Source organism: Alexandromys fortis, unplaced genomic scaffold (genome assembly GCF_014885135.2).
Source record: "Alexandromys fortis isolate MF-2015 unplaced genomic scaffold, M_Fortis_MF-2015_v1.1 scaffold_300, whole genome shotgun sequence".
Classification (NCBI taxonomy): Eukaryota; Metazoa; Chordata; class Mammalia; order Rodentia; family Cricetidae; genus Alexandromys; species Alexandromys fortis.
The window spans coordinates 245,830-273,304 of NW_026068183.1; the positions used below are offsets into that span (position 1 = coordinate 245,830).

Below are 27,475 nucleotides of genomic sequence, written 5' to 3' on the forward strand. Positions count from 1 at the left end.
TAACGGGCCGCGAGCCGCCGCGCTCTCGCGAGATGTACGCCGCCTCTTCCCCCGTCCAGGCTCCACGTCAGAAGGAACCGGGCGGAGCGGCCAACATGGCGGAACGCAGGCGACACAAGAAGCGGATCCAGGTAGCTTGGCAGAGCCGTGGGTCGGGGGCCGGGGCGCGGCGGAAGGCAGAGGGAGCGGGGAAGACGTCCGAGTGGCGGGCGGCCGCAGGATGTCTCGGCGGGGTCGCGGCGCCGTGACGGGCCTGCGGCGGGACCGTGCTGCCGGCCGCTCATCCGCGGGGTCTGCGGGGCGGCGGGGAAGGAAGGGAGGGAGGAGGAGCGGCGCTCGGAACCCCGCGCCCGGCCCCGCGTTCCTTCGGCGGCGACGGGCCTGGGACTGCGCGGCGAGGCCGGCCTCCTCCGGAGAGCGGACGCGGGGCTCCGGGCCTCCTGTCCCTTCCCCGTTCTTCCTGGCGCTGTCGAAATTAAGGCCACGGTGGCTGGGGTGGGAGGCGGCGGAGGGCGGACCCGAGGGCCGAGCGGCTGCTTTGTGCTCCGGATCACCTGCCCCCGGCCCGGCCTGCGGGCTCCCCGTGCAGATGTTAGGTGGCGTCGGCCCTCCCCTCCCTCTCTGGAGTTCTTTTAACCGCACAGCCTACTGGACGCTCGCCGGCTCTGTTCCAGGCGACGCGATGTAAACAAACCCAGCCAGGTCGGTGCTGTGATGAGCTGGTGGCACCTTTCCTACGCCAGCTCGTCAGCCTCCTCCCTGCATACCATCCCCCTCAGCCCGCACGGATGGATGTCATCTGTGCATCTCTTCCCCGCAGTGCTCTCCCAGTTGTTCGTTCTTTGTTGAACATCCATAAGGGTTAAATATCGATGTGACGAGTGCTCACGATCTCACCCAGAAACCCAAAGGCGTAATAAGTTGATGGCATGTGCTACATTGTTAATAACCCAGTCACAAGTTGTCTCATCTTGTCTTTCTGCTCCTCGCTCAAGGTGGCTTTTTCTTTTTTCATTTTATGTCTACTTGTAAAGTTTTCTTGATTAATTGGCCTTCAGGTTTTTTGAACCATGTAATTTAAAGTTGAAACCTCTTTAAATACTGTGGAAAAGATACTAACACTCAGTAAGTTTGGAATTTGGCTGCCGTAACAGTAATTTTGAACAGGGTACAGAAGGGAATTAGAGACATATTCCTACTTCACATAGGTCTTTACACCAAAGTGTCAAGACATTATTTTACAGTTTCATCTGCTCTTCAGTATTGTCATAAAGGTAATAAAGCTTTTTAAATGGCTGCTCATATTTCAGTTATGAACTTAGGTTAAGCAGGAAAGTAGGTGAAGAGGCTTTATAGCCCTCTAAGGTGGGGGCCACTCAGACATCATGGATTGTTTGTACTCCAGCTCCACTAGTTAGCAAGGGCTTGGAAGTTTTGTGTTTTTTAACTTCAACTTCTGCTTTTGCAGGGATTGTTTATCTTAAGAAAACTCTTTTTAGACTTGTAGAGTTGATATGAAAACATTAAGTAAATGAATGACTTATTAAAAGTTATTAAAACTGCTTGGTACATAACCTCTTTCTTGCCCTCCTTCACCAGAATAAAGAAATTGGGTTAGGTTATATTGATTTTTGTTAAGCACTCCTTAATAAACTTAAAAATAATTAACAACCACCTATTTGGTAAATTAACCATTAGGCTGTAAATTATATGAAATATGGCTATTTAGTTTGAGACTCTAGTTATTAAAAGTCAGCTTGGTATTATGAAATTAAATTTTTTTTCTTATTCTCTACATTAATTTCTGTATGGCAGTATAGAATGTTTGTGGGAGATCTGACAGTACCATTTTTATACAGCCCAATAATTTTTAATGTTTATCTTTTGCTTATGTGTGGTTATGTGCACAAGGGTCCAGGTGCCAGTGGAGGCCAGAAAGGGGTGTCAGCTCCTATGGAGCTAGAGTTACAGGCCTCCCGACAGTGGGTGCTAGCATCCAAGCTGACGTCTTCTGGAAAAGCAGTACGTGCTTAACCACTGAGACATTGCTTCAGCCTCTTCCAGCTGTCCAAGGAGGGCATTCCTCAGTTCTTTTATTCTTGTCAAGAATCAAAAGCTCTCATATTGGCATTACTTTAGAGTAAAAGATCGAGTGTAATGACTAAATTCAGAGTTTGTTACAGGAAAAAGCATTTGTACACTAACTGTAGAGTTTCCTGTTGTTACTTGATGGGTTTGTTTAGAAATGATTTTTAAATAGATTCTATTGATCTTGAATTACAGCGACTTTGTTGGGAGGGGAGGGATGTTTGATACAAACACTTAGGTTGAGAGTTTTGTTTTGTTTTATATTTGTAGCCAATTCATTCTTTTTTCAAGACAGAACAACTTTGGAATCTGGTTTCCCAGCAGAGTTGGAAGCACGGGAACTGTATTCACATTTCTTTCTCAGACTCAGATCAGGTCACTTAAACTGTGAAGTGAGCTTATGTGTTAATTGACATTGTGTTGTAGAATTTGAACAACTGAAATTCTCTAATGAAAGTGATGTCAAGCCAAACTAATGAAATATTTAAAACACAACAAAAAATAATTATTTTTAGGAAATACAGTGACTTTATAGATGAACAGGCACTAAAAGCATTGATTTAGAATTCGAGTATCATGAGGTTTAAAAATGGAAAAGGATCTGATAGAACTTATTCGGAATTCTCTGTCCTCAATTTAGTCTCAGGAGATGAGATGGCTCGGGGCAGAGGCATGTGCCTGATGGCTTGAGTTTGATCCCACAAGGTGGCAAGAGAAAACTGATCTCGAGAACTGTCCTGACTTCTACTTGCACATGCGCTCTCTCTCTCTCTCTCTCTCTCTCTCTCTCTCTCTCTCTCTCTCTCTCTCACACACACACACACACACACACACACACACACACACACACGGGGGGGGGGGGTAAAAAAATACATTCAGTCCGTAGGAGGCTTGGAGCTTACTGATATCACCCTCATTTTACTGATGAACTGATGTCCAGTGAGGTTGTTCGACTTGGACTGGATTGCCTTTTAAGTTAGTAAAATTAGATTTAGAGTAATTATCTAATTCCCATCTTATTAGTGATTAAAAAAATAAGTTTTGAAATACTTTAATCCCAAACTATTTTACATATATATGCTTAATTTTGTGTATACCTGTGTATCTTTGTGGAGATCTGTGCACCTTTGTGCACCTGAGGACAGAAAAGGGCATCAGCTCTGGAACTGGAGTTACAGGCAGTGGTGGCCACCCAGGACAGGTGCTGGGAAGGCTAGTGTGTGTCTTAACCGCGGGGCTCTCTCTCCAGTCCTCCCAATTCTAAATATAAAATATTTTAGCAAGGATTTAGTGCCACGTATTTGTGCTCAGAGAATCATTCCATCTAGTATCCCGCTTGTCTATAGAAACTAGCTCAACTCTGAATCTTCAGATGACTTCTGTGTCTTAGAACTTGTATAACCTCCGTAAATCATTTTTGTTCTGCCCATCTGTTTCCCTGGCAGTACAGTGCTGACTTACCATGGGTTTATATGCCTCATTTCAGGAAAGAGAAGAAAAATGTTTGGAACTGTTCAGCCAGACTCCAGGTCTGACTTCTTAGGACCTTCTGAAGGAAAAGAAAGAACCTCTAAATCCAATCCTCAGTCTGAAACTTCATCCTCTCCTCATTGCAACATACAGGGTTAATAAAGAATTTTGAAGTATATAGCAAACCTGTTGCCACAGGAACTATAAAAGAAGCAAATTGGAGAGGGTACTGCTATTGTTAGCTTACAGAGCTCTATGACTTTAAGCAAATAATTTAAGATCCCCTCTAGTTTTCAGAATATCTTCTATTAACCTGTTTGCATTTTCTATAATGCAAATTGCTGATGCTCCTGTCTTACAGCAGTTGTTCTGATACTAAAACCCCAGCAGGTGCTCCAAATGATACATTTTCATGAAGAGCTCTCTGCAGTAACTAGTATGAGTTACTGATACTTTAGGAGAGTGCTAGTAGACCATTGAATTCTGTGTCCACTTGAAAAAGTTCTTCAGTTGTTACTTTTTCTGATTCTTTCTGTCCGTTGTTGTTTAGTAGTGCCTTTACCAAGGAAAATACAAGTTGGGGGGAAGTCGATTTACTTCATTGTTAAGTGAAATTTAAAGAATTTTTGCAGATACTTAACAGTGTCTGACTTGCAATTACATAATCAACTTTCCTGAGTTTTTATGTCTTGATATTTAACCAGTCAGGAAAATAACACAACTTATCTGTGCTAATTAAAGGTTCGTATACGATGCCCAAAGTCTTGATTGTTCTCTAGAATCACCTTTTTTTTTACGCATTTTCTGTTTTTGAAAACTTAAAAAAAAAATACTTTGAGCATATTCACTCCAGTCCTCCCAGATCCCTTTCTACCGCCCTACCCACCCAACTTTGTGTTTCTGTTTTATTGATTAACATAGAAATCTGATACTTAGTATCTACTCATTTCATTTACCCTTTACCATTAATCCTATGTACTCTACCTTTGATATATTTCAAATAGGTATATCTCCTTCTGATTCTTAGACTAGTATCACGTCACATTTATTTGACTGTTACCATAGTCTCCTACCTACTCTTAATGTTTTTCCCCTATTGCTTTTGCCTGCAATCATAAAAAAATCATATTTTTTACTTTCCTATTTGTGTTCTGTTGAAAAACATAGTGACCTTCTGCTCCATATGGAATAAAGGTAAAATTTCTCAGTTTGCCTTAAGGACTCTGTATTCTTTCTGTACAAATTTAGCTTCCTGGTACATTTATAACTGGTCTCATTAAAGTCAAGTCTTTGCTCATTTTCAGCTTCATTGTTTATGCTGTTTATTCAGTTTGCTCAGGGCTTGTCTTTCAAATTCAAGTTCTCTATAAGACCCTGTGCACTGATGATTTTGTATTTCCGAAACATTTTTATTATCATTCCTTTGGGAAAACAGCAAGTGCTGTTCATGGCATTTATGTAACAAAGCACAGATATCCTGCTGTCCTAATATATAGTGTAGCATCCAAAGATTATAGGATAGACACTCGGGAAGTATGTATTTGATTGAATGAATGCCTTGCATTTATTGAGACCTAGTTATTTAATCGGGCTTCCTTCCTTTGATTTCAAATCAAGTTCATCCTGGTAACAAGCTACCAGTTAAATGGATAAACTTTTAAGTTAACAGCAGGTGCAATGAATGAGGAAAAACATTCAGTAGATGTTGTTTTTGATATAAAATAGAATTGGTTGAACTTTTAATTTTTATTGCCACGGATAATTATATGGTGGTAGCTGAGTTTGTATAAATATTTGGGAATAGATACAGAGGAATAGACATAGGAAACGATACAGCAGTTTCTCCAAACTGCTCTGTTACTGCACTACCGTTAATAGCAATATCCCTTTCTACATTTCTCTTTTTGCCTTCTTACTGGTGAAGAGAAAGTCCAGACATCATCTGTGTCCTGGGGGAAAGGAAGGGACTCAGTGCCAGTCGTCAGCACTTCAGTTCTTCTGGTCACTGCCTTGAGAAATTTTACAAACTCACCCATTGATCAAGACATATCTTTGACTGTGTTTTAACATTTATTTATGGCACCTGTTTCTACTTACTGTGCCATGTAGGCTGTACTGATTGGCAGCATCTTATCTTTACATTATTGCTTTGTGAGTATTAGAAGAAGCCATACAAAATTGAAGAAAACTGTATAAAGTAGTTACTATACTGGAAAAACAGCCTAATGATCTGTAATTGAGGCAAACATATAGGGCGGTTTGTATTTAGAAAATGTTGTGAAGAGTGTTCAGTTTTTCTTTTGAATGTTAGCAGATCTGCTCCACAGATGTGCACATTACTCTGTAGAGCTTGAATTTCTCAAGTACATAAGCGCGCTAAATTAATATTCCTGTGTTGCAGGAAGTTGGTGAGCCGTCAAAAGAAGAGAAGGCCATAGCCAAGTATCTTCGATTCAACTGTCCAACAAAGTCCACCAATATGATGGGTCATCGAGTTGATTATTTTATTGGTAGGATTCCATCTCGAAAGTCTCACTACTATACGAATGCTATGAAGTTCCCTGAATTAGGATATGTAAAGTTATGAAAGAGCTTGCATGTGTGATTATTAAAGCTGGGCGATGGGCATGTGGCAGTTGATAATCTTCGTTTTTCCTTTAGGATTGACAAGAAAAAAGATAAAATGCTTTATAATTAGTTTTGTTGGAAATTTTAAAAATAAGATTTGTTTTCAATGTTTGTATGAAATACTACCTTTTGTTCAGATAGTATGATTTCATAGAACTAGCTAGTACATTGTTCATATATATCCATTCAACCTCATAAGCTGATATCATCTATAATATAGCCCAATACCTTATAAATAGTGATTATAGTTTTCTGTGTTCTCAGTTACACTTGCGGTTTTCTTTTCTTTTTTGTTTTTGTTTTGTTTTTTTATGTTTTTCAAGACAAGGTTTCTCTGTAGCTTTGCAGTCTGTCCTGGAACTAGCTCTTGTAGCCCACGCTGGCCTGGAACTCACAGAGATCTGCCTGCCTCTGCCTCCCGAGTGCTGGGATTAAAGGCGTGCATCACCACCTGTGTTGAATTTCTTTATACAGAAGGAATTCCTTCTTTGTTACCAACATTTTCCCATTAGTTTATCTTGCTTTGAGTAATCTTATTTATTTGTCAACATTGCTGTGGAGATGCTTATTAATCTATTTCATGGGTTGGCCTTATAAAAAACACTAATGGTAGTCATTAGACTTAATATTCTATTCTGTTTTAGTTTTGTTGTCAGAATGTTGTGTTTATAAAATGATTTCATTAGACATATTTATGTATACTGAATTTTAAATAACAAATTTCTTCTGTAGCTTCAAAAGCAGTGGATTGCCTCTTGGATTCAAAGTGGACAAAGGCCAAGAAAGGAGAGGAAGCTTTATTTACAACCAGGGAGTCTGTGGTTGATTACTGCAACAGGTAATCTTTCTTGATAAAGCATGACAGTTAATAGTCAGCTGTTTCCATAGTGCTGAGGCCTCTCAACTCCTTTTGTTACTAACCATAATGAGCTTTATATGTGACCTGGGTTTTATCGGTGGAAAAATATTTGTTCTTAGACTGACAATATTTTAAAATGTATGTAATTTGTAGTTATGTTCTTTTGCTGTTGTATATTTGTCAGGGCTTCTAAATGAAAAAAAAATCAAGAAAAAAGCTTAAACATGTCTACATTCAACAAGTTCTATATAGAAAATGGTCAGAGAGGGTTTTTCCTGGATCTTTTCCAGGGTTGGCTATTAACTCTGTCATCCTTAGCTGTTAGTAGCTTTACTCTGGAATAAGCCAAGCTTCCATGCTGATTCCAGTGATTGCTAACACCATGTTCCCTTTAATAATCAAACTGCTACACTGTCCTCGCAGGCTCTTCTGGAAGATTCAGGATGAAGTGTGCACCCCTTGGTGACGCACACATTTTTCATTTAGTCACTTTTCTTTGTAAAGAAACTTGTGGTAAAGAATTTATACCTAAAAAGGCAAACCAAATTACCTTCCTCTTTCTGTTTAATATTTAAAGGGTATACTTACTAATCTGTATTAGCTAAATTTTGCTTTATGGTAGCAAAGTTTAACATCTGAGTATTTGAGATTTTAGATTATATGTTTGCATGGGAGGTGCATACAGCACTTAATGATGGCAGTGCTTAATAACCCTTAAGTATCCACCATCCACCAGGTGTAGTGGTGCATGCCTATAATCCCCCATTGGAGAGCTGGGGGCAGAAATACAGGAATTCAAGGATATTCTTGCCTACAAAGTGAGTTGGAGGCCAACCTGGACTACTTGAGATCCTTTCTTACAAAAAAAAAAAAAAAAGGAAAGATAATATTATTTGTAACATGAGGGCCTGCTTGTTAGGGTTTCTGTCCTGCCCAGTTCCCACAGCCGTTTAACGCCCAAAAAAATCACACAGAGAGTGTATTAGTTATAAATTGATTGGCCCATTAGCTCAGGCTTCTTATTAACTCTTATATTAGCCAATTATTCTAGTATTAGTTAGCTACATGGCTCGGTACCTTTTTCATTGTGGAAGGTCACATCTTCATTCTTCCCTATCTGGGCAGGACTGGGAAGGAATGGGCTTCCTCCTTGCCAAAATTTTCCTGTTCTCATTGACTCCCCTGTACTTCCTGTCTGGTTGTCCTGCCTATACTTCCTACCAGGCTACTGGCCAATCAGCGTTTATTTAAAATATAATTGACAGAATATAGACAATAGTCCCACACCAATCTGAGAACCCTCTTTAAAAACTGTTAAAGTTAATAATTATCAAATACTTCTTAAATTTCTTAGTTACTGAATGACTGGAGGTGAGTAATGAGCATTTCAGAAACAAGTTTTATTTGGGGAGTAGGATGGATCTAACAGTGATGCAGTTTGTATTTACTGTCTTGTGCAGTGATTTATCTGATGAGAATTTCAAAATCCTAATTTCCTTCTCTTCTTCAATTGTGTGTATATGTACACGCATGCACGAGTGTGCATGAGTACTTTAAAAAGTTAAGAGCTGCAGGAACTGGCACATAGCAAAGTGAAAATCTACCTGAGGTCAGAAAACAGCAGTACAGGCTAAAGCTCGAAATGGAGCCTTCAGGTCCCTTACTCTCCACCCTTGCAGCGTATCTCCTCCAGCAAGTTCATGATGCATTTATTGGAGCAGAAGTTAATCTGTCAGCTGCCAATATTACTACCAAGGATATTAAATCTGTGAGCCTAAATATCTCATCAGGAGAGCAGCTAGTATTAATTCACATATTGTGGCCTTTTAGGAACCTTAATACATTGTTATATAAAAAGTTCTAAAAGATACTGAAGCTGAAGAGATGGCTTTGGGGTTACCTTGCTGCTCTTGGTCAGGAGCCCAATTTGTTTCCCAGCACCCATGTGACAGATTATGATCCTCTGCTACTCCAGTTCCAGAGGATCTGGTACCCTTTTCTGACCTGTGAGGACACCAAGTGTACACGTACAGTACACTTACATAGTGCAGGACACTCGACATACACATAAAAAAAAATCTTCAAAAAAGAGAGATCTGGAACTTGGGAGAATGACCTAGAGACGAACTCTCTTTGAATTGCTAGTTCTTTCTATTCTTGTCCAGTTGTTTGTGTTCCTTCTGCACTAAAATAAAGGGCTGGACCTAAGATGGTATCAGCCACTTCCGATATAACCATAAAGTCCTCCTTATGACCAGTTCTCATGGGTTCCTGCTCAGCTGTAGAGGAAACCACAGTAAGACATGTCCAGTTTCACTTCTAAACCACTAAGTCAAGTCTGAGGGGAAATGCCAGATTGAGAAATTAAAAGCTAGCATTTTAGGTATATTGTCTTATTTTACATGTATGGGTGATTATGTTCTGTGTGTACCTGGTACCTGTGGAAGTTAGAAAAGGATATCAGATTCCTCTGGGACTAGAGTTACAGATGGTTTTCAGCTGACATGTGGTTGCTTGGAACTAAACCCTAGTCCTCTGCAAGAGTAGCAAGTACTCTAAACTGCTGCATCATCTCCAATTCCTATGGCGTATTTTTTAGTATATATTTTATGCATAAACTCTTTAATTTCATTGAGACGTTATATCATTAACCCACAATCTAGTATCTTAATTTTTTTTTACTCTTAAACCCATAGAGTAACATATCAGTAAAATGCCAATAAACAATTGTACTTACCATATAATACCAATACTAAACAAAAGATGACTATGAAATTGGGTTTATGATTCTATCGATGCAAAACCTCAAATACAGACTGTAGCATTAAGACAAGCTTTCATCTTATAACTGAGAAGATGTAAAGGATTTTTAAATTACTTTAAATTTCCCTTATTCTGGTTATAATTCCTTCATAATAAAGAAAACTTCCTCTAGAAAAAAAAATAGTGATACCAGATTTGATAAATAACTAGTATTGATGGGCAGGCTCTTGGGCAATAAAAACTATTACTTTAGAAAGAGTAGAAGGATCACAGTGTTCTTTTATTCTTTTTTCACTTTTGGTAAGTAAGAGTTTTAGATTTCAGGCCATAGAAATATTAAAGTACAACATAAACCTTTGCGCATGTAAAGTGTTAAATAATTTGACCAATGTCTGGGTAATTTGAATCTGATTGGAATTCCCAGATGCTTCTTTCTAGCTGACTCCAATGCACTTTTCTAAATTAGTCTCCAGTCATACACATTTTAAAGGATATTAATTTAGTATTTCACTTTCCAGTGGCCTGAACATAACGTGTTATGATAGAAATGATCATTATAGTTATGGGTTTCTGAAGGGATGTTTACATATTTTATGAACTCTTTCTTCATTGGCTGTTAATAAAATGCTGCCATTCAAAAAAAAAATTCTCTTTGCTCTTGTTTGTTTGCCACATTTCTTCTCTAATCTGGTCTTGGTGTGGTGCTAACTTGCCTCTTTCCCTGCTTGATTCTCTTTTTGCTCAGGTCCCCTAACCCACATTAACCTTTGTTATCTGTGGTTCTCTGGCTCCAAACTCACAAGAGATCCTCCTGCTTCTGCCTCCTGAGTGCTGGTATTAAAGGCCTGAGCCACCATCCCCCAATGGTCTCAGTATTTTTTAATGACTGAGTAACATTCCATTGTGTAAGTGTACCACATTTTCTTTTTCCATTCATTCATCACTGAACATCAAGGTTATTTACAATTTCTGGTTTTAGAGCAGCAATAAACATGATTGAGCAAGTGTCTCTGTAGTGGAATGAACCCTCCTTTAGGTTTATATCCAAGAGTGGTGTAACTGAATCTTGAGGTAGATTAATTCCCATCTTCCTGAGGAATGGCCACACTGACTTATTTCCTTAGTGGCTGTGCAAGTCTGCACTCGTACCAACAGTGGAACTGTGTTCCCTTGCTCCACACCCTTGCCAGCATGAACTGTCAATTTTGTCATTAATCTTGGCCATTATGTTTGGTGTAAGATGAAATTTCCAAGTAGTTTTGATTTGCATTTCTCTGATGATTAACGGTGTTGAACTTTTCCTTAATTGCTTCTTAGCCATTTGGGTTTCTTGTTTTGAGAAATCTGTGTAGATCTGTACCCCATTTTTTAACTGGGGTACAACAAACTGGGGTTGTTTGTTTTCTTGATGTTTAGTTTTTGAGTTCTGTATATATTTGGTTATTAGCCCTCTGTGGGATGTGTACTTGCTAAAAAATCTTTTCTCCATTCTGAAGCTTGCTGCTTTGTCCAGATGACATTATCTTTTGCTGTGCAGAAGCTTCTCAGTTTCATGAGGTCCTATTATTGATTTTAGTGCCAGTGCTATGTTCTGTTCAGAAAGTAGTCTCCTGAGCCAGCGAGTTCAAGGCTGCTCCCACTTTATCTGATTCATTGTACCTGGCCTTATGTTGAGGTCTTTGATCCATTTGGACTTGAGTTTTATGTAGGGTGATAAGTATGGGTCTGTTTGGGTCCTTGTACGTGCTACCATCCAATTTGACCAGAACCATCTATTCAAGATGCTTTCTTTTTTCCAGTGTGTATTTCTGACTTATATATCAAAAACTAGATGTCCATAGCTGTATGGATTTATGTCTAGGTCTCAGTTTGAGTTTATTAACAGACATGTCTGTTTCTACGCCAATGCCGTGCTGTTTTCATTCCTGTAGTTTACAGTACAGTCTGAGGTCAGGGATGATGAGACCTCCAGAAGTTCTATACTAGTCAGGATTATTTTGCCTATCCTGGTTTGTGTTTCCGTATGAAGCTGAAAATTTTCCTTTCGATATCTGTGAAGAATTATGTTAGAGTTTTGATGGGAATTGCATTGAATCTGTAGATTGCTTTGGTAAGATGGCATTTTTACTATTTAATCCTACTGATCCATGAGCATGGGTGAACTTTCTATCTTCTGATATCTTTTTTAGCATCTTAATTTTTTTATCATGTCTTTTATTTGTTTAGTTCTAGTTACCCTAAGATACTTTGTATTGTTTATGACTATTGTGAAAGGTGTTGTTTCCCCAACCTCTTTCTCAGTCTATTTGTTATTTGTATATAAGAGGGCTACTGATTCTTATGAGTTAATTTGTATCTGGCTACTTTGCTGAAAGTGCTTATCAGCTGTAGGAGTTCCCTGGTGGACTTTTTAGGGTCACTTACTTATACTGTTATATCATCTGCAAATAAGGATCCTTTGACTTTTTCCTTTCCTGTTTTCATCCCCTTGGTCTCCTTCAGTTGTTTTTTTTCTTCAGCTGAAACTTCAAGTACTATATCGAGTAAGTGTTGAGAGAGTGCACAGCCTTGTCTTGATCCTGATTTTAGTGGAATTGCTCTTAGTTTCTCTCCATTTGAGCTAATGTTGGCTGAGGCCATGCTAGGAAGTGCCTTTATTAGGCTGTGGTTACATGCTTGGCTTTGCTGTGTTTGGGCAGCCATGCTGGACGAGCAGCAGAAGCAGCAGCCCCGCTAGGTCTGTGTCCTTCTGCAACTTTTTATTGACAAATTTTTTGTTATATGACTGAGAAAGTTTTTTCACAGACTAAATTGAGAGCTGAAGACACAAACTAAGGATATAGAGACAATTCTAAATTGCTGTAATATTACTTTATAGTTAATCACATTACTATTTTGAACAGACGTTTTAATATGTGAGAATCTATGATCTAATAAAATTTGTGTGTCCCCATTAAAATTATATATTTCCCATTAAATATTGAGTGGTAATATAAGCAAAATTAGAATATATCTTCTATAACAATTTTTCAATACATTCTGAAGTAAAAGAACATTCTTATTCAAGTAACTCACTAGCCTACTGCTTTTAAATTCCTCTTTGTATTTACAAGTAGTAATCATTAAAGTTTCATTTCAAATTTTTTTTATTTATACATTACCAAGCAGATATAAATAACATTTATGGGAGGGCAGTTGGAGCAGTTTCACAATTGCATTTAAATATCTGCTTCTGAACAAGAATAGGCCAAATGAGGAGATCTTGACATTTGCTGTGTAGGATGCCCATGAGCTAGAATTAATTGGGTAGTACAAGGTAACCCAATCAAGCAAGAAAGAGTATAGGTGCCCCAGAAGTCACAACCTAATGACCAGAACCAACTAGTCACCTGGACAGAAAAGACAACTGTAGTAAACAAGGGATATTGAGCATGCTGGGTTGTACACCAGGGAGGCATAAGTGGCAGGGTGAATAGTCACCATTAGGGATGGAGGACTAGTGATACAGCTTCTGGATTGTGCTGTGGCCATTGTATACCATATTTCCAAGGCAAGAATGAAGAATAATATCAGGAACTATGAAATCAGAGCATGAACTTTAAAAAGATGGCATATAACTAACAATGGGAAGAACCAGATGGTTTCTTGGGTAGGATAATAATGGTAGGAAGAAAAAAAAGATTGGCTTAGTATGGGATCAGCTAAGCTTCTGAAATCGTTAGATAATTAAATGAGATCTAATTTTTCGTGGTTTAAGTCTACGGAAAAAGCAAACTTATAAATAATCCAGTAAGTTAGTAGATAAGTGCTATTGACAAGATAGCAGGAAGCGAAAGGTATAACACGAATTCTAATTGGTCTTAATGATGAAAGCTCGGACTCAGCTATCAGGGGAAAAGCTGAAAGATCTCTAAGCAGAGAGGCCAGCCACTAGAGTTACCTCTACCAGTGCTCAGATAGAAGGGGCTATCCGTCCTATCTGTGGGAATCCTCTAACTGCGAGCTCAGACTGAATCTTCAGACTGCATCTGAGCTCCTGTCTCCTGCATTATATTCATGTCTCAGCCCAGCCATTATCACTCCTGTCTTTACCTCCCTAGTGCTGGAATTAAAGGATCACCTTCGTGTGAGCTGTTTCTCTTCAGACAGATTCAATCTCACGTAGACAAAGCTGGCCTTGAACTCACAGAAATCCATCTGCCTCTGTTTCCTGAGTGCTGAGGTTAAAGGTGTGTGCCACCACTCCCTGGCCTCTGTGTGGCTAACTAGTGGCTTAGCTCTGTATTCTGATATTCAGGCAAGCTTTATTTGTTAGATTACAAACAAAATATCACTGCAGAAAGGGGATAAAATGGGCATATGTATTTTAAGTCAGTTAGGTTGTAGGGAAACGTTGGAAGGAGTCCAGGTGAAACCAGAGCTCATGCCTTTTGGAGGAAAGATATTTCACATGGTGGGAACAGTCTTTGAAATGGCTGACCTGGGAATGTGGTGTTTGCCTCACACACTGCACAGTGTTTAGATTCTTTGTAGTAGGAGAAGGAGCGGGCTGCATCCTGCCACCCGACTGGCTACACCCAGGCCAGTAGGCTGCTTGTCGTCCCAGCCACCCGGCTAGCTTATGCCTGAAATAATTACACAGAAACTATATTTATTTAAACACTGCCTGGCCCATTAGCTCTAGCCTCTTATTGACTAACCTATTTTTACTAATCTGTGTGTTGTCACGAGGTCGTGGCTTACCGGCATGAGTCTAACCAATGTCCGTCTTGGGCAGGAGAAGCATGGCATTTACCATACTGCCTTTTTCCTCCCAGCATTCTGTTCTGTCTGTTTCGCCCACCTAAGTACTGCCCTATCAAAAGGCCAAGGCAGTTTCTTTATTCAGCCAATAAAATCAACACATAGAAAGAAGAACCTCCTACACCATTTTCCCTTTTTCTGTTTAAACAACAAGGAAGGTTTTAACATAGTAAAATTACATATAACACAACAGTTATCAAGCAAGATTATAGTTACAATATTTATATCTATTTATCTTTTATCATAATTAAGGAAAACTATAACTATCTATTCTTTAACTCCATCAAAGACTCCAGAAGGATATAATATTACCTAAGTAAACAGGAAGTATATTGTAAGCAGCTTCCAAAACTCTAGAAATGACAGAGACATCTCGCTGCCTGGACAGTCACCCAAAGTTTTTGTTGTACTGTTGGGGCATCAATCTTCAGCTTACAGGCCTATAGTATCCAGCAGACTTTTTCATAAAGCAGAAATTTTAAAGACAGTTTAGTCACTTTTTATGTGTGTTCTGTAGAATGTCTCATAGACTCTTTCATGAATCAGGAACCCCAAAGGATCATCTCACCTTTAGGCAAGTTCAGCAGTCTTCTCTCTATGGGTTTTTCATGTCCAGTTTATGTAACAGTCCAGGCAAGAGCAGTTTCTTGCCCAAATATGGCTAACCAACTCCATAAGGAGCCTCTTTGATGCCCATCTTCCTCTTGAAGTAGCTGGTGCTGCCAGGAGCAGACGTGTCTCATTGTCATGAAAAACCCTAAGTTATTAAAACATTTTAAATGCCATTTTCTGTAGTCTTTGAAAGATATGAAGAATGCCTATCTAATTGAAATATATCTCTATATATCTAGAAAATCTAACCAACATGACAACAAGCTTGACTATTATCGATGATTATCCATTAACAACCTATAGTTCCTCCCTAAATTATACATTACATTTTAAATGAACTACCCAATCACAATACCTTAATCAAGATCAAAAATACATATACATATAACAAAATTGACCATAAAATCCATACCAATGCAAATTATCCATATGTATGTCATATCCCCCTTTAAATGGAAAAGAACATTTATAAACAATATTTGGGAATATGTTAGGCACCATTCTGTAACATGATGACCGGCTTGTTGGAGTTTCTGTCCCGCCCGGTACCCCACATCCAGAAGCCCCCCCAAAAAATATCACAGAGGTCTCCATAAGATTATAAACTGATTAGCCCATTAGCTCAGGCTTTTTATTAGCTCTTGTAACTTATATTGACCCATTATCCTTATCTATGTTAGCCACATGACTCGGTACCTTTCTCAGCAGGATAGGTCACATGTTGCTTCTTCCGTGGTCTGGGAAGGACTGTGAGGAATGGGCTTCCATCTTTCCAGAATTTTCCTGTTCTCATTACCCTGCCTCTACTTCCTGTCTGGTTGACCTGCCTATACTTCCTGCCTGGCCAATCAGTGTTTATTTAAAACATGACTGACAAAATATAGACAATTCTCCCTCACCACTAGAATCTTGGTGTGAGAATCCTTGTCAACGTGCAGGAATGTCATCTTAGTATATGTAATTAAGATACTTTATCACAGCAGTAGACTTAATAATGAAGTACATGTCGAGAAACAGCCCTCCATAAGAAAGCTGGAAAGACATGAGTAGTATGAAGCAGTCGTCAACAGAGATACCCGTGTTGACATTTCTTCAATAAACTATTTTCCCTTTGACTGTTCTGTTAGAGACATAACATTGAGAATGAGTCTTAATTAATGTCACTGAGACTGTCATAGAGACTATGCGGGTAAGTCTCAAAGCAGTAACGTCCCTTATGTTAGCTCAAGTGGCAGTTTTGATAGCTTTTCAGAGTCTGATTGGCTTTTTTCCTTTGTGGAATTCCTCATACTCTTTTGTATGCTTGCTCTACTTCACTGTATTTTCCGTAATCTTACTGATGATAATTTCTTTTATGAGTTGCCAGTTCATATCTTCCTTTGCTCATTTTATTTGGGTCTTGATATTTTTGCTTTTTTAAAAAGTTTGTGTCTTTGTAATTCATGGGAATTGTAATACTAGAACTGTCACTTTTCCCACAGGCTTTTAAAGAAACAGTTTTTTCATCGGGCCCTGAAAGTAATGAAAATGAAGTATGATAAAGACATAAAAAAAGAAAAAGATAAAGGAAAATCTGAAAGTGGGAAAGAAGAAGATAAAAAGAGCAAGAAAGAAAATATAAAAGAAGAAAAGGCAAAAAAGGAAAAAGAGAAAAAGAAAGATGGTGAAAAGGAAGAGTCTAAAAAGGTAAGCTTCCTGAAGTTAAATTAAAACTTTAAAAATCATTGTGGAGGCTGGAGGGATGGCACAGAGGCCGTTCTTCACGGGACCCACAGTCAGTTTCCAACACCCACGTGGAGGGTCATAACCTCTGTTAACTCCAGTTCCGGGGATGTCTTCTGGCTCTCTTAAAAGCTCTGCGTGCACATGTTGTAGACAAAATGCAGGGAAAACATCCATACACAAATTTAAAAAGTAAAAATCATTTGTACGTGTGATCTTTGATTGGCCTATGATCATAAAGCTTTTACGGCCACATGAGGTAACTGTAGGGCTGTCTGTAAATACTGATCTTAAGGATTTTTATTAGTGTTGAAATCGTCAGATTTCTCTCTTCATTAATGTTACAGTGTTTGCTGTCTGAAACATTTATTCTATTCACCTGTCTGTTCATAGGAAGAAACTCCAGGGACTCCAAAAAAGAAGGAAACTAAGAAAAAATTCAAACTTGAGCCACATGATGATCAAATTTTTCTGGATGGAAATGAGGTGAGATTAGAATATTGGATTTGAGTATGATAGAACGCCAGTTTTTCATAGAAAATCTTAGAAATATATTTGATGCCATCACTATGAAAAGAAATAATTTAGAAAAATCTAATACTAAATTTAAGTACACGAAAGTAACTTCCAAAAAATTCACTTTTCTGATCTAGTTTTATAAGAAGTTAGAATCAGATATGACTCGCTGTGAGTGATGTGGAACCTGAAATTACGATCGCTTAGTATAGAACAATGCTGGTCTCCTTCTCCTCAGTGTAGTCTAGGGTGAGCAGCACAGGCGTGGAGCTCCATGTTGGGCCTGAGATCCTCCTCTCTTCCCTGTGTTAGAATCTTCTGGCCAAGGTGCTTCATGATCCATGATGACCCTTAACCTTAAAACTACATCCGCAGAGAAAAGGAATGAGAGGCACCTTTGTTCCTTTTCAGCAAACCATCTTACGGATGCACACTTGGATTTACTGATTACCTGCAATAAAGTCTTACAAATGTGCTTTTTATACTGAGGGTTTAATTTGCCCAGTCAAAATGCAGAGTTTCTATTATCATAGAGAGAAGCATCAGAATGGTTCATGGGAATACTGTTTCTGGCTCTTCAACGGTGTTTCATCAGACTCAGCTCCTGAGAGGTCTGAAATTTTCAACATTGCTAATGCTTTGTTCAAGGACATAGTTCCATTCTATGTTTTGTAGTGAGATTTATGTGGTGATGGCCTTGCATGAAGGCTGTTATGGTAGTCACTTGACTACTACAAAAATAGTACAAAAATACAAAAATAGTCTTAGCAGCTGCACTGATGGGAATTTCAAGACATATTCTTTCTTTTCACTGATACCAATTATCAAATATGTAAAAAGCATGGCTCCTAGGGCTCTCTGTTTGAAATTCTGCAATGGGAAGAGCTTAGATATCCTGAGTTAAGTGTTGAGTACATCAGCATGTGCCAGATGCTTCACAGATGCTGGAAATGGTGTAGTAAAAAACAGTGCAATTCTCTGTAAAGAATTTTAGAGTCCGTTAAAGACATAGGCATCTACACATCTTTCTGTATTCTGTATAGTGTGGTAAGCATTGCTGGTTACCAGTTAGGTAGGAGACGGTAGACACCTGACGTAAGTCTTCAGAACCCACTGGCCGATTGCCCATTGTACCAGGAAGAAATTATAGGTCTGTCCGGGAGGAAGCAGGCTGAACAAAAGGTGAACACTTGTCATCTTGAAAAGGTTAGTGCTCACACACATACCCACACACTCCAGAAACACCACGTCTCTGGACTTTTAAAATTGGAAAATGTTAAATATTCAGTGTTAATATTAAAATATAGTGGTTTAGGCTTTTATTTAGTGGTGAGTAGCAAAACTAATGTTTGTGAATCTAATTCCCAGGGAATATGTAAACAGTATAATAAAGGTTGCTTTGAAATCTTGAGTGTTGGAAATATAAATAAATCAGAAGAAAAATAATAAAAAGTTTGTTCAAAATAGAACTCTGAAATGGAAGAATGCTATACTTTACAGAAACTGAGAGCTCAAACTAAGAGCCTTTTAATGATTGAGTATAGTTCTGATCTGAAAGGAAAAAGTTCTTCGGGTGTTAGGAGGTTGGGGTGCCTTTGAGGAGCTACATTGTGGAGTAAACTTGACTACAATATGACTGTAGAACTTTTAAGCACTGAGGTTTCTTGATTCTTCTAGGTTTATGTGTGGATCTATGACCCAGTTCACATTAAAACATTTGTCATGGGATTAATTCTTGGTAAGTAGGCGGATATAAGTAGCTTTTCAGTGTAATCTAGAATTTAGAGGGCAAAGTGTAGCACCCCAAAGGTAAATATTTCTAAATTTAATACAAAGTAAGAACTGTTTAAGAAGATACTTTACATAAAATCAGAATATAAGTAATAAACTAAAATTGTTTGCAACAACTAAAACAAATATGTTTAAGAGATTAACATGGTAGAGCAGCCTGGTTAAATAGAGACAGATGTAGACACACATAGGAGGAAACACAGGGCCAGTCTTTGTGAGTAAGACTCAATTTAACAGTGAAGTAGTGAGGACTAAGTTTACAAAAGCTATCAGTGAAAGTGCGAGGGGAGGGGAGGGGAGGGGAGGGAGGACACACACTTCCAACAATCGATGGCATATATATCAGGCAGTTTGACAATACTTTTCAAATTGTAGGTGTAAATACCTTGACCCTGTACGTCTTGCAGGAATTTATCCTGTATTCACCCATTTTGTGCCCACAGTTAAGCACAGTGTGTGCAAGGCCTTGTTTACTATTTTAATCCACATACTTCAATCTAGCAAATAACGTTCAAATTTTAAATGTCTGTATCTTTTGGCCTACCAGTTACATTGAAAGGAATTCACTGTTGTGCTTTTCAGTGTTGTTGGGTTTTGGTTTTGTTGCAGTGCCTGGCATCAAACCCAGGGCTTTTTATACATGCTAGGCCAGCACTTCACCACTGAGCTACATTCCCCAGCCTAGAACTCATTCTGTTATGTAATCCCAGTCATGCAGTATACATGTGCGAATATATTTGCAGTATTGTCTCTTACCATGTAAAACTGAAAGTAGTTCAAGTTTCTCGGTAGAAGAATGAAATAATGGCCCTGTAATAGAGTTTCATGAAGCTTTTAAAGATTGAAAACAGAAAACCACCAAAGAGAGAATTACCTAAGTTCATTTATTTAGAAAAGGTTATTTGTAACTAATTTTTATTGTACATAAGCAGTCTCTGGAAATAGAAAACAAGCTTGGTAGTGTTTACCGCTGGAAGGTGGAACAAAAACTGAATGATTTAATCTTTACTATAGCCTTTAACTCAGTTTTTATATGGGTATTAAACTTGTACATGTATTTTTTATAGTTTAGGGCAAGATTGGGTTGGAAAAAAAGAATTAAATAGCAAAAACATATACTTAACAGATAGTTAAAATATGATTGGTCAATAGAATGCTATAGGATCCCGTTTAGAGGAATTTACTGTAAGAACTGAAACTTAATTAAACTCTAAAAGATAGTCCTGTTGATTGCTTGCAATGTGGCAGTCACTTTGTCATTAATTCCCTCTGATGTCTCATTCTAATAGGGACAGATATATTTTTTAAATATTTATTTATTATGTATACAATATTCTGTCTGCGTGTATGACTGCAGGCCAGAAGAGGGCACCAGACCTCATTACAGATGGTTGTGAGCCACCATGTGGTTGCTGGGAATTGAACTCAGGACCTTTGGAAGAGCAGGCAATGCTCTTAACCCCTGAGCCATCTCTCCAGCCCCATAAGAACAGATATTTGCCAAATACAAGGTAAAATAGCTTTGAGAGGGTTACCTACTTACACACAATAGAGCAAGAATTGGAATTCTCTTCTTAATGGTCAAGACCTAATAACCAGGCTACTCATTTCCTAACAGTTTTCCCATTTCAAAAAATAAATAAATAAAACTAGAGGTTCTTGTATATAGTGTCCCTAACCACTCTGCCCACCCCCCTCCTTTTTTTGATAGTCTGTGAATCTGATTCCCCTGGGAAGGAATCTTCAGAATTTTGAGAGTCGGGTATTGTTTTGTTGTAGGGTTTTTGTTTTGTTTTTCAAGAAAGGGTCTCTACATAGCCTTGGCTGTTCTGGAACTCGCTGTGTAGGCCAGGCTGACCTCGAATTCACAGAGATCTGCCTGCATCTGCCTCCTGAGGACTGAGATTAAAGGTTTGCCCCACCACCCCACTGTCTAGCTGTTTTTTTTTTAAGCTTCCTTACTCTTAATATTTAAAAAAGCTTCAAAGTGACAATAGTTTTAATTTGTATGCAGTAATTTTTATAATCAATGTAATGTACTTTGGTCCATATTAACATAGTTTAAGAACAATATAAAGTGAAATTGCTGATAATTCATTTTTATGCAAATGGTACTTTTTTGCTTCAAGTATTCTTCAGTTTTCCCCTTAAGAAAAGAATGTGTTCATTGTTAATTGTAACCAAGCCATTAAGATATTTGTTCTAAAACTTTTAACTTTTTTGTATGTAACTTTGTCATTTCTCATTCCAGTTATTGCAGTAATAGCAGCCACCCTCTTCCCTCTCTGGCCAGCAGAAATGAGAGTAGGTGTCTATTACCTCAGTGTGGGTGCAGGCTGTTTTGTGGCCAGCATTCTTCTCCTTGCTATTGGTAAGTGTTTAATAATGCTGATTTGGTTATAGGTAGGTGTTGAGCTCTTAGACTTTAACCTGGAGTGGAGCTCCAATGAAGTTTAATAGCAAATAGCAAAATTAATACAGATGAAGTCCAGAAGTGTGACCCTTCTTTCTAGGTCAGATCTCAGAGCTCAAAGATGATTACATTGACTCTGATCTGGGATTTGCTCTATCTTTCCAACATTTAATCTTCTATTAATACTGCATTTGATTAATGAACATAATTCTGTAAAGTATAAAGTACAACTCATATATATTTGTGTGTGTGTGTGTGTGTGTGTGTATGGATTTAGGGGATGATTAAATCAAGTTAAAATATCCATTGCCTCGTTTAGCTTTCATTTTTATGCTGAGACATTCAAAATTTACTCTTAGTTATTTTGAAATATATATTACTATAGTTTAATCTGCATGTAGTTATGTCTTAAATTAGCTATAATGAAGATTTATTTTTGCAGTGATTGAATTATTAGTAGATATTTGAGGTAAGGTAAATGGAGTTTGTATTAAATATTTAAGTTCAATTCATGTATTCGGTTAAGTGGTTCTGAACAATTTGTTTGCCACTTTAGGGGCAATTACAGCTTTTCACATGGGTACCAAAATTAATTCTAGACAAATTAAGGAACTAAGTTACTAAAAACCAAATAGGAAATAAAAGTGAATGTTTTTTTAAATTCAAAATTATTGAGATCTTTCATGCCTTTTTTAAAAGACAGGATCTCATTATGTAGCCCTGGCTGACCTAAACTCACTATATAGACCAGGCCAGCCTCAAACTCACAGAAATTTACCTGTCTCTGCCTTTCCAAGTGCTAGAATTAAAAGTATGTGCCACCTCTCCCAGCCAAGAGTAATATTCTTTTATAGAAAAATAAATCACCCACAGTATTGATGTAGTTTCTGTTGTTGAAAGCTACTACACTAAACTAGATGTGTATTTCTGGTAGATAGTTCATTTTCATTTCTGTGAAGCATCTATACTTCAGCCCTACTATAGCCCTAAACAGCTTTCTCTGTTCACACTTTCCCCTGGTCACCAGGGTACCCACGTGAACCCAAGTTTTCCTCTGACCCTCCCCCCACACACACACATTTCATCTGTGTTCCCTGACTAAATGAGTCCCTTCCCACCTAACTCATTTTTTTTCCTTCTTCTAGCGTAGTCATCTTGAGAAAAATCACTTGCTGCTTCTGCAGAAAGCACAGCACAATTGTAGGCCACGAAATAATAACTAATCGTATTAAACAGGTAACTAGTGTCAGTGTGATGCCTATATCAAGGAGAAAAGCCACAAACTTTGAACTCACATTTAGATACAATAAATCAGTCTTACTATTTGACCTAACTGTCAAACCAGTGGAATTTACAGAAATTCCTTGCAGTTTTTCAGCAAAGGTTAGCTCTACTGACTAAATTTATTCTAGTTACTATCTTTTAATTAAGCCATAGTCACTATAATTTATGTTAGATTGTTTGACCTTTAAAATGTTTCTTGAATTTGGAAAATATTTTTCCAAGTTCCTGTATGTATATATATGTAGTTTCGATCAGATAGGTTTGCAAGTTAAAGTTAGAAACAAACCGTTATACATGTAATTACAAATGTTAAGACAAGGTCTTGTATCTTGAGGCCAAGCTATCATCAAAATTGCTCTATAGCAGAGAGTGACCTTGAGTGTATTACCCTGTTTCTACGTCCCAGGTGCTGCCACTAAGGGCACGCATCACCGTGCCTGGTTTTATGTGGTACTGGGAAATAAACCCAGGGGCTCTTCCTGCTTGCTAGGCAAGCATTCCATCAACTGAGCTAATTCCACCCTCTGAATTTGAAATAGTTTTAATCTATGGCCCACTTAACAAATCCAGTGGTATAGATTTTGATTGTTCAAAAGTCTTTTGGTGTTTTTCAGTTTGCATGGTTAAATCACCACTTAAGTAAGACTGTGACATTTTTCTAAAATGTAGAGCTTTTACTACAAGAAATGGTAGGATGGTATATGTTTTACTTTTTCTGTGGTTCATTCTTTTATCTATTGCAATATAAAACTGGAATGTTAGAATTCTTCTGTGTGTAGTTTACATGTCATAAGAAGTTCAGTTTTATTTATAACCTTTCTATAATGCTTTTTCTTCGATTTGATAAAACATTTTACCTGTCTTGTGACTCTGTGAATGAACTAAAACATCGCAGTTGCATTTGAAGGAAGAATGTGTTGCCTCTTTAAAAGTTGCACGTTATTTTTCCCCCCTTTGGTTTTTCGAGACAGTGTTTCTCAGTGGAGCTGTGGAGCCTGTCCTAGCACTCGCTCTGTAGACCAGGCAGGTCTCAAGTTCACAAAGAGCTGCCTGACCCTGCCTCCCAAGTAGTGGGACTAAAGGCATGCATCACTGTCATTACAGCTTCAAATATACTTACCTTCTTTGTGTCATAAGTAATTCTGATCTGCAGTATTATTTGATATATTTTTATTCTCATGAAAATAAAAATACTACTTTATAAGAAAAATTATTTATAAATACTGCCTTATAAATTAAGGCATATATAAAAACCATTATCCTTTGATTTTTCCAAAGCACAATAATGAAAAAACATGGATCAACTATTTTGTAAGCTTTCTTTGAAATAGTTATTTTTAATTTTAAAGAGAATGGAACAGTACAAAGCTGTTTACCCTAGTACATTTGTATAATCCTTGTGACCTTTTAAAAAAAGAAAGAAGCCAGGTATGGTGGCACACAGCTTTCGTCCTCACACTCAAGACAAGAGGCAGGCCTGAGTTTGAGGCCAGCTTGATCTACAGAGCAAGTTCCGGGACAGCCAGGCTACAGAGAGAAAGCCTGTTTGGGGTAATAAAAGAAAGAAAAAAAAAAAGAGAGAGAAAAAAATCACTAATCTGTACATCATTGGTAAATAATAAAAAACCATTTGAAATATTGAAGTGTCTAATAATAATACACATGATAATCTCAGGGCAAGCATGATTAAAAAACACTGTGATCCCAGCTACTTGGAAGGCTGAGACAGGAGGTCAGGGCCATCTTGGATTACATAGCAAATCATAGGCTCTGGACAATTTAAAAGGGTTGAAGATAAAGTTGTGGGGTGTGTTTGTTTGTTTGTTTGTTTGTTTTTGTTTTTTTTGTTTTGTTTTGTTTTTTTGGATTTTCGAGACAGGGTTTCTCCGTAGCTTTTGGTTCCTGTCCTGGAACTAGCTCTTGTAGACCAGGCTGGCCTCGAACTCAGAAATCCGCCTGCCTCTGCCTCTGCCTCTGCCTCCCGAGTGCTGGGATTAAAGGCATGCGCCACCACCACCTGGCGAAGATAAAGTTTTATGTTGCTTTGCCGATAAAACTTTTTAAACTGCCCTGGATTCAAGCCCAAGTACCAACCAAAATAACAAAAAAAAAAAAAAAAAAAAAGAGAGAGAGCTTTGGTTGTTTCTTGTAGATTTGAGATAGAGTCGTGATGTGTATCCCAGACCTGGCCTCCAAATGCTGGGATTCCATGCCTGCACCCTATTCCTAGCTTATATTTTAGGTATATAGAATTTTTCTTAATATTGAGGGAGGTGGTGCTTAAACATAATTGGCCTAATTAATAAAACAAGAATTCAGTGATAGAAATTTTCTAATGCCTAAATTCTTTTTCCAAGGCTAAGCTATCTTGTAGACGAATTAGCACATGCTTTAGCTTCACAACATATGTAAAGGCCCACTGACTTCTTCACACATATTTTAAAATCATAAATAATAATATTTCTGTATATGGACTTGTTCAGCATTATATTTGCTTTTCTAACATATTGTATGTTGAATGTAGTTAAATTTTTTAATCAAGATAAATACATAAGCACTAGGAAGGAAGGCATTTTCCTTTTTACCAGTTGGTTTTTTGACAGATTATTCATGACTCTTACTTTCTTTGCACTCAACTATGATCTCATGAATGCTTCAACTTCAACTGACTACTGTGTTTCCTGAAGTGGATCACAAAATGCATAAATCCTAAGTGTGTGTCCATGAAACAGCATCCATATTTGAAAAAAAAATAGAATTTTTAAGTGTGTCATTACAACATTTGTTCCCTAAGTTGAGAGCAGAATATAATATTCTCATCTGCTAAGCTAGTCTGATTTTAAATTTTCATCTATATGGTGCATAAATGTGCAAATAAAGCTAATTATTGTCCCAGTTTCTTATTCACAAATTTTTACTGTCATTGATTTGGTGCTTAATTTATTCAAGAGAAACGTTTCTCCCCACAGCTCGCTGTATTCTGTTCCTCATCATTTGGCTGATAACTGGAGGAAGGCACCACTTTTGGTTCTTGCCAAACCTGACTGCTGATGTGGGCTTCATTGACTCCTTCAGGCCTCTGTACACACATGAATACAAAGGACCAAAAGCAGACTTAAAGAAAGAGGAGAGATCGGAAACCAAAAAGCAACAGAAGTCCGACAGTGAGGAAAAGTCAGACAGTGAGAAAAAGGAAGATGAAGACGGGAAAGCAGCACCAGGGAATCATGGAACAGAAGGTTCAGGCGGAGAGCGGCACTCAGACACGGACAGTGACAGGAGGGAAGATGACCGGTCCCAGCACAGTAGTGGGAACGGGAATGATTTTGAGATGATCACGAAAGAGGAACTGGAACAGCAGACAGATGGAGATTGTGATGAAGAAGATGATGACAAAGATGGAGAAATGCACAAATCTGCACATGAAAAATTATAATCTGACAAATTTTGGGACTGAATAAGTGCAGCAAGTTGGGTTTTCTATGTTGGGTGATCATAATATACACATGGCATTTGTAGCATTCTTTAAATCCATTTTCTGAAATGTATTTGACATTCAGAGTCAGCCTTTTGTTTTGTAGAGCATTGGTACTATTGGCACAGTCTAAAGCCATTACTAATTTTATCCATCTGGTAATTTTACAGTAAGTAGGCCTCATTTTGATAGTTATCAAAGAAATATTGTCCACAGTGACATTTAGATTAAGGGCATTTTTGATAGTTGTATGGCTTTTTAACTGTTAGACTAATGGAAATCACTAAAGAAACTGCAGCATTTCAAATTATGCATAATATATAGCCATTTTGCAGTTTCTTTACAATGAAATGCATAAACTCGTTGTTCTTGGTAGCTATGCTTTTGTTTTTCTTCATAAATTATACCAGAAAATTCCTTTTTAAGATTTTGAGTTAGCAGGGATCAAGAACATTTTGTGGAAACAAGCCAGCTAGTAGCAGTGCAGCAATACTTTTAATTTTGCTACAAATTCTCCTTTTCCAACTTAGGAAATCCAAACTGCATTGTGCATTCAATCCAGAGAAAGGTGGTCATCTCCAGCACAGGGAAGAGCACTGATTAGAAGACGAGGGCTCTTCCTTCCCCCATCTCCTTGTCAGAAAACGTATTCTGTACATAATTTACAAATAAAACACTTTATTTTAATTGTTACTTATTATTTAGACATTTCTCAACACTTAAATTTGTAAAACAACAACCATGTAAGGTCTGTTTTTAGAGTTTCAGTAACTCACAGGACATCCGATCTTTCCACAGCAGCTTCAGTCATGTGCCAACATTCCATGTGTTTAGTGCGAGTAAAAATGATCCTTATTTTAAGTAAGAACAGACTTAAAGTAGCTGTTTGTACGCCTTAATGTTCATTTTGATTTATTTTAAATCTTTACATTTAGAAATGGGGACTGTGTTATCAGACCAGGAGGCACTGCTGGGAAAGACAATTTGCTGTTCTAAAATACCAATTAAAAATAAAGGATATAAAAGAAAACATAGAAAACCATTGGACTCT

The 27,475-nt window shown here is 38.0% G+C and overlaps 1 protein-coding gene across 1 annotated transcript; it reads left to right on the plus strand.

Moving 5' to 3' along the window:
* Positions 1 to 27,454, plus strand: Sec62 (SEC62 homolog, preprotein translocation factor). Its single transcript, XM_050129240.1, has 8 exons — positions 1 to 131; positions 5,960 to 6,068; positions 6,919 to 7,024; positions 16,705 to 16,909; positions 17,339 to 17,431; positions 19,139 to 19,199; positions 21,504 to 21,623; positions 25,919 to 27,454. The coding sequence occupies exons 1-8, from the start codon at positions 33 to 35 to the stop codon at positions 26,383 to 26,385; spliced, it is 1,260 nt and encodes a 419-aa protein (XP_049985197.1). The 5' UTR covers positions 1 to 32; the 3' UTR covers positions 26,386 to 27,454.
* Positions 27,455 to 27,475: the final 21 nt, after the last annotated feature.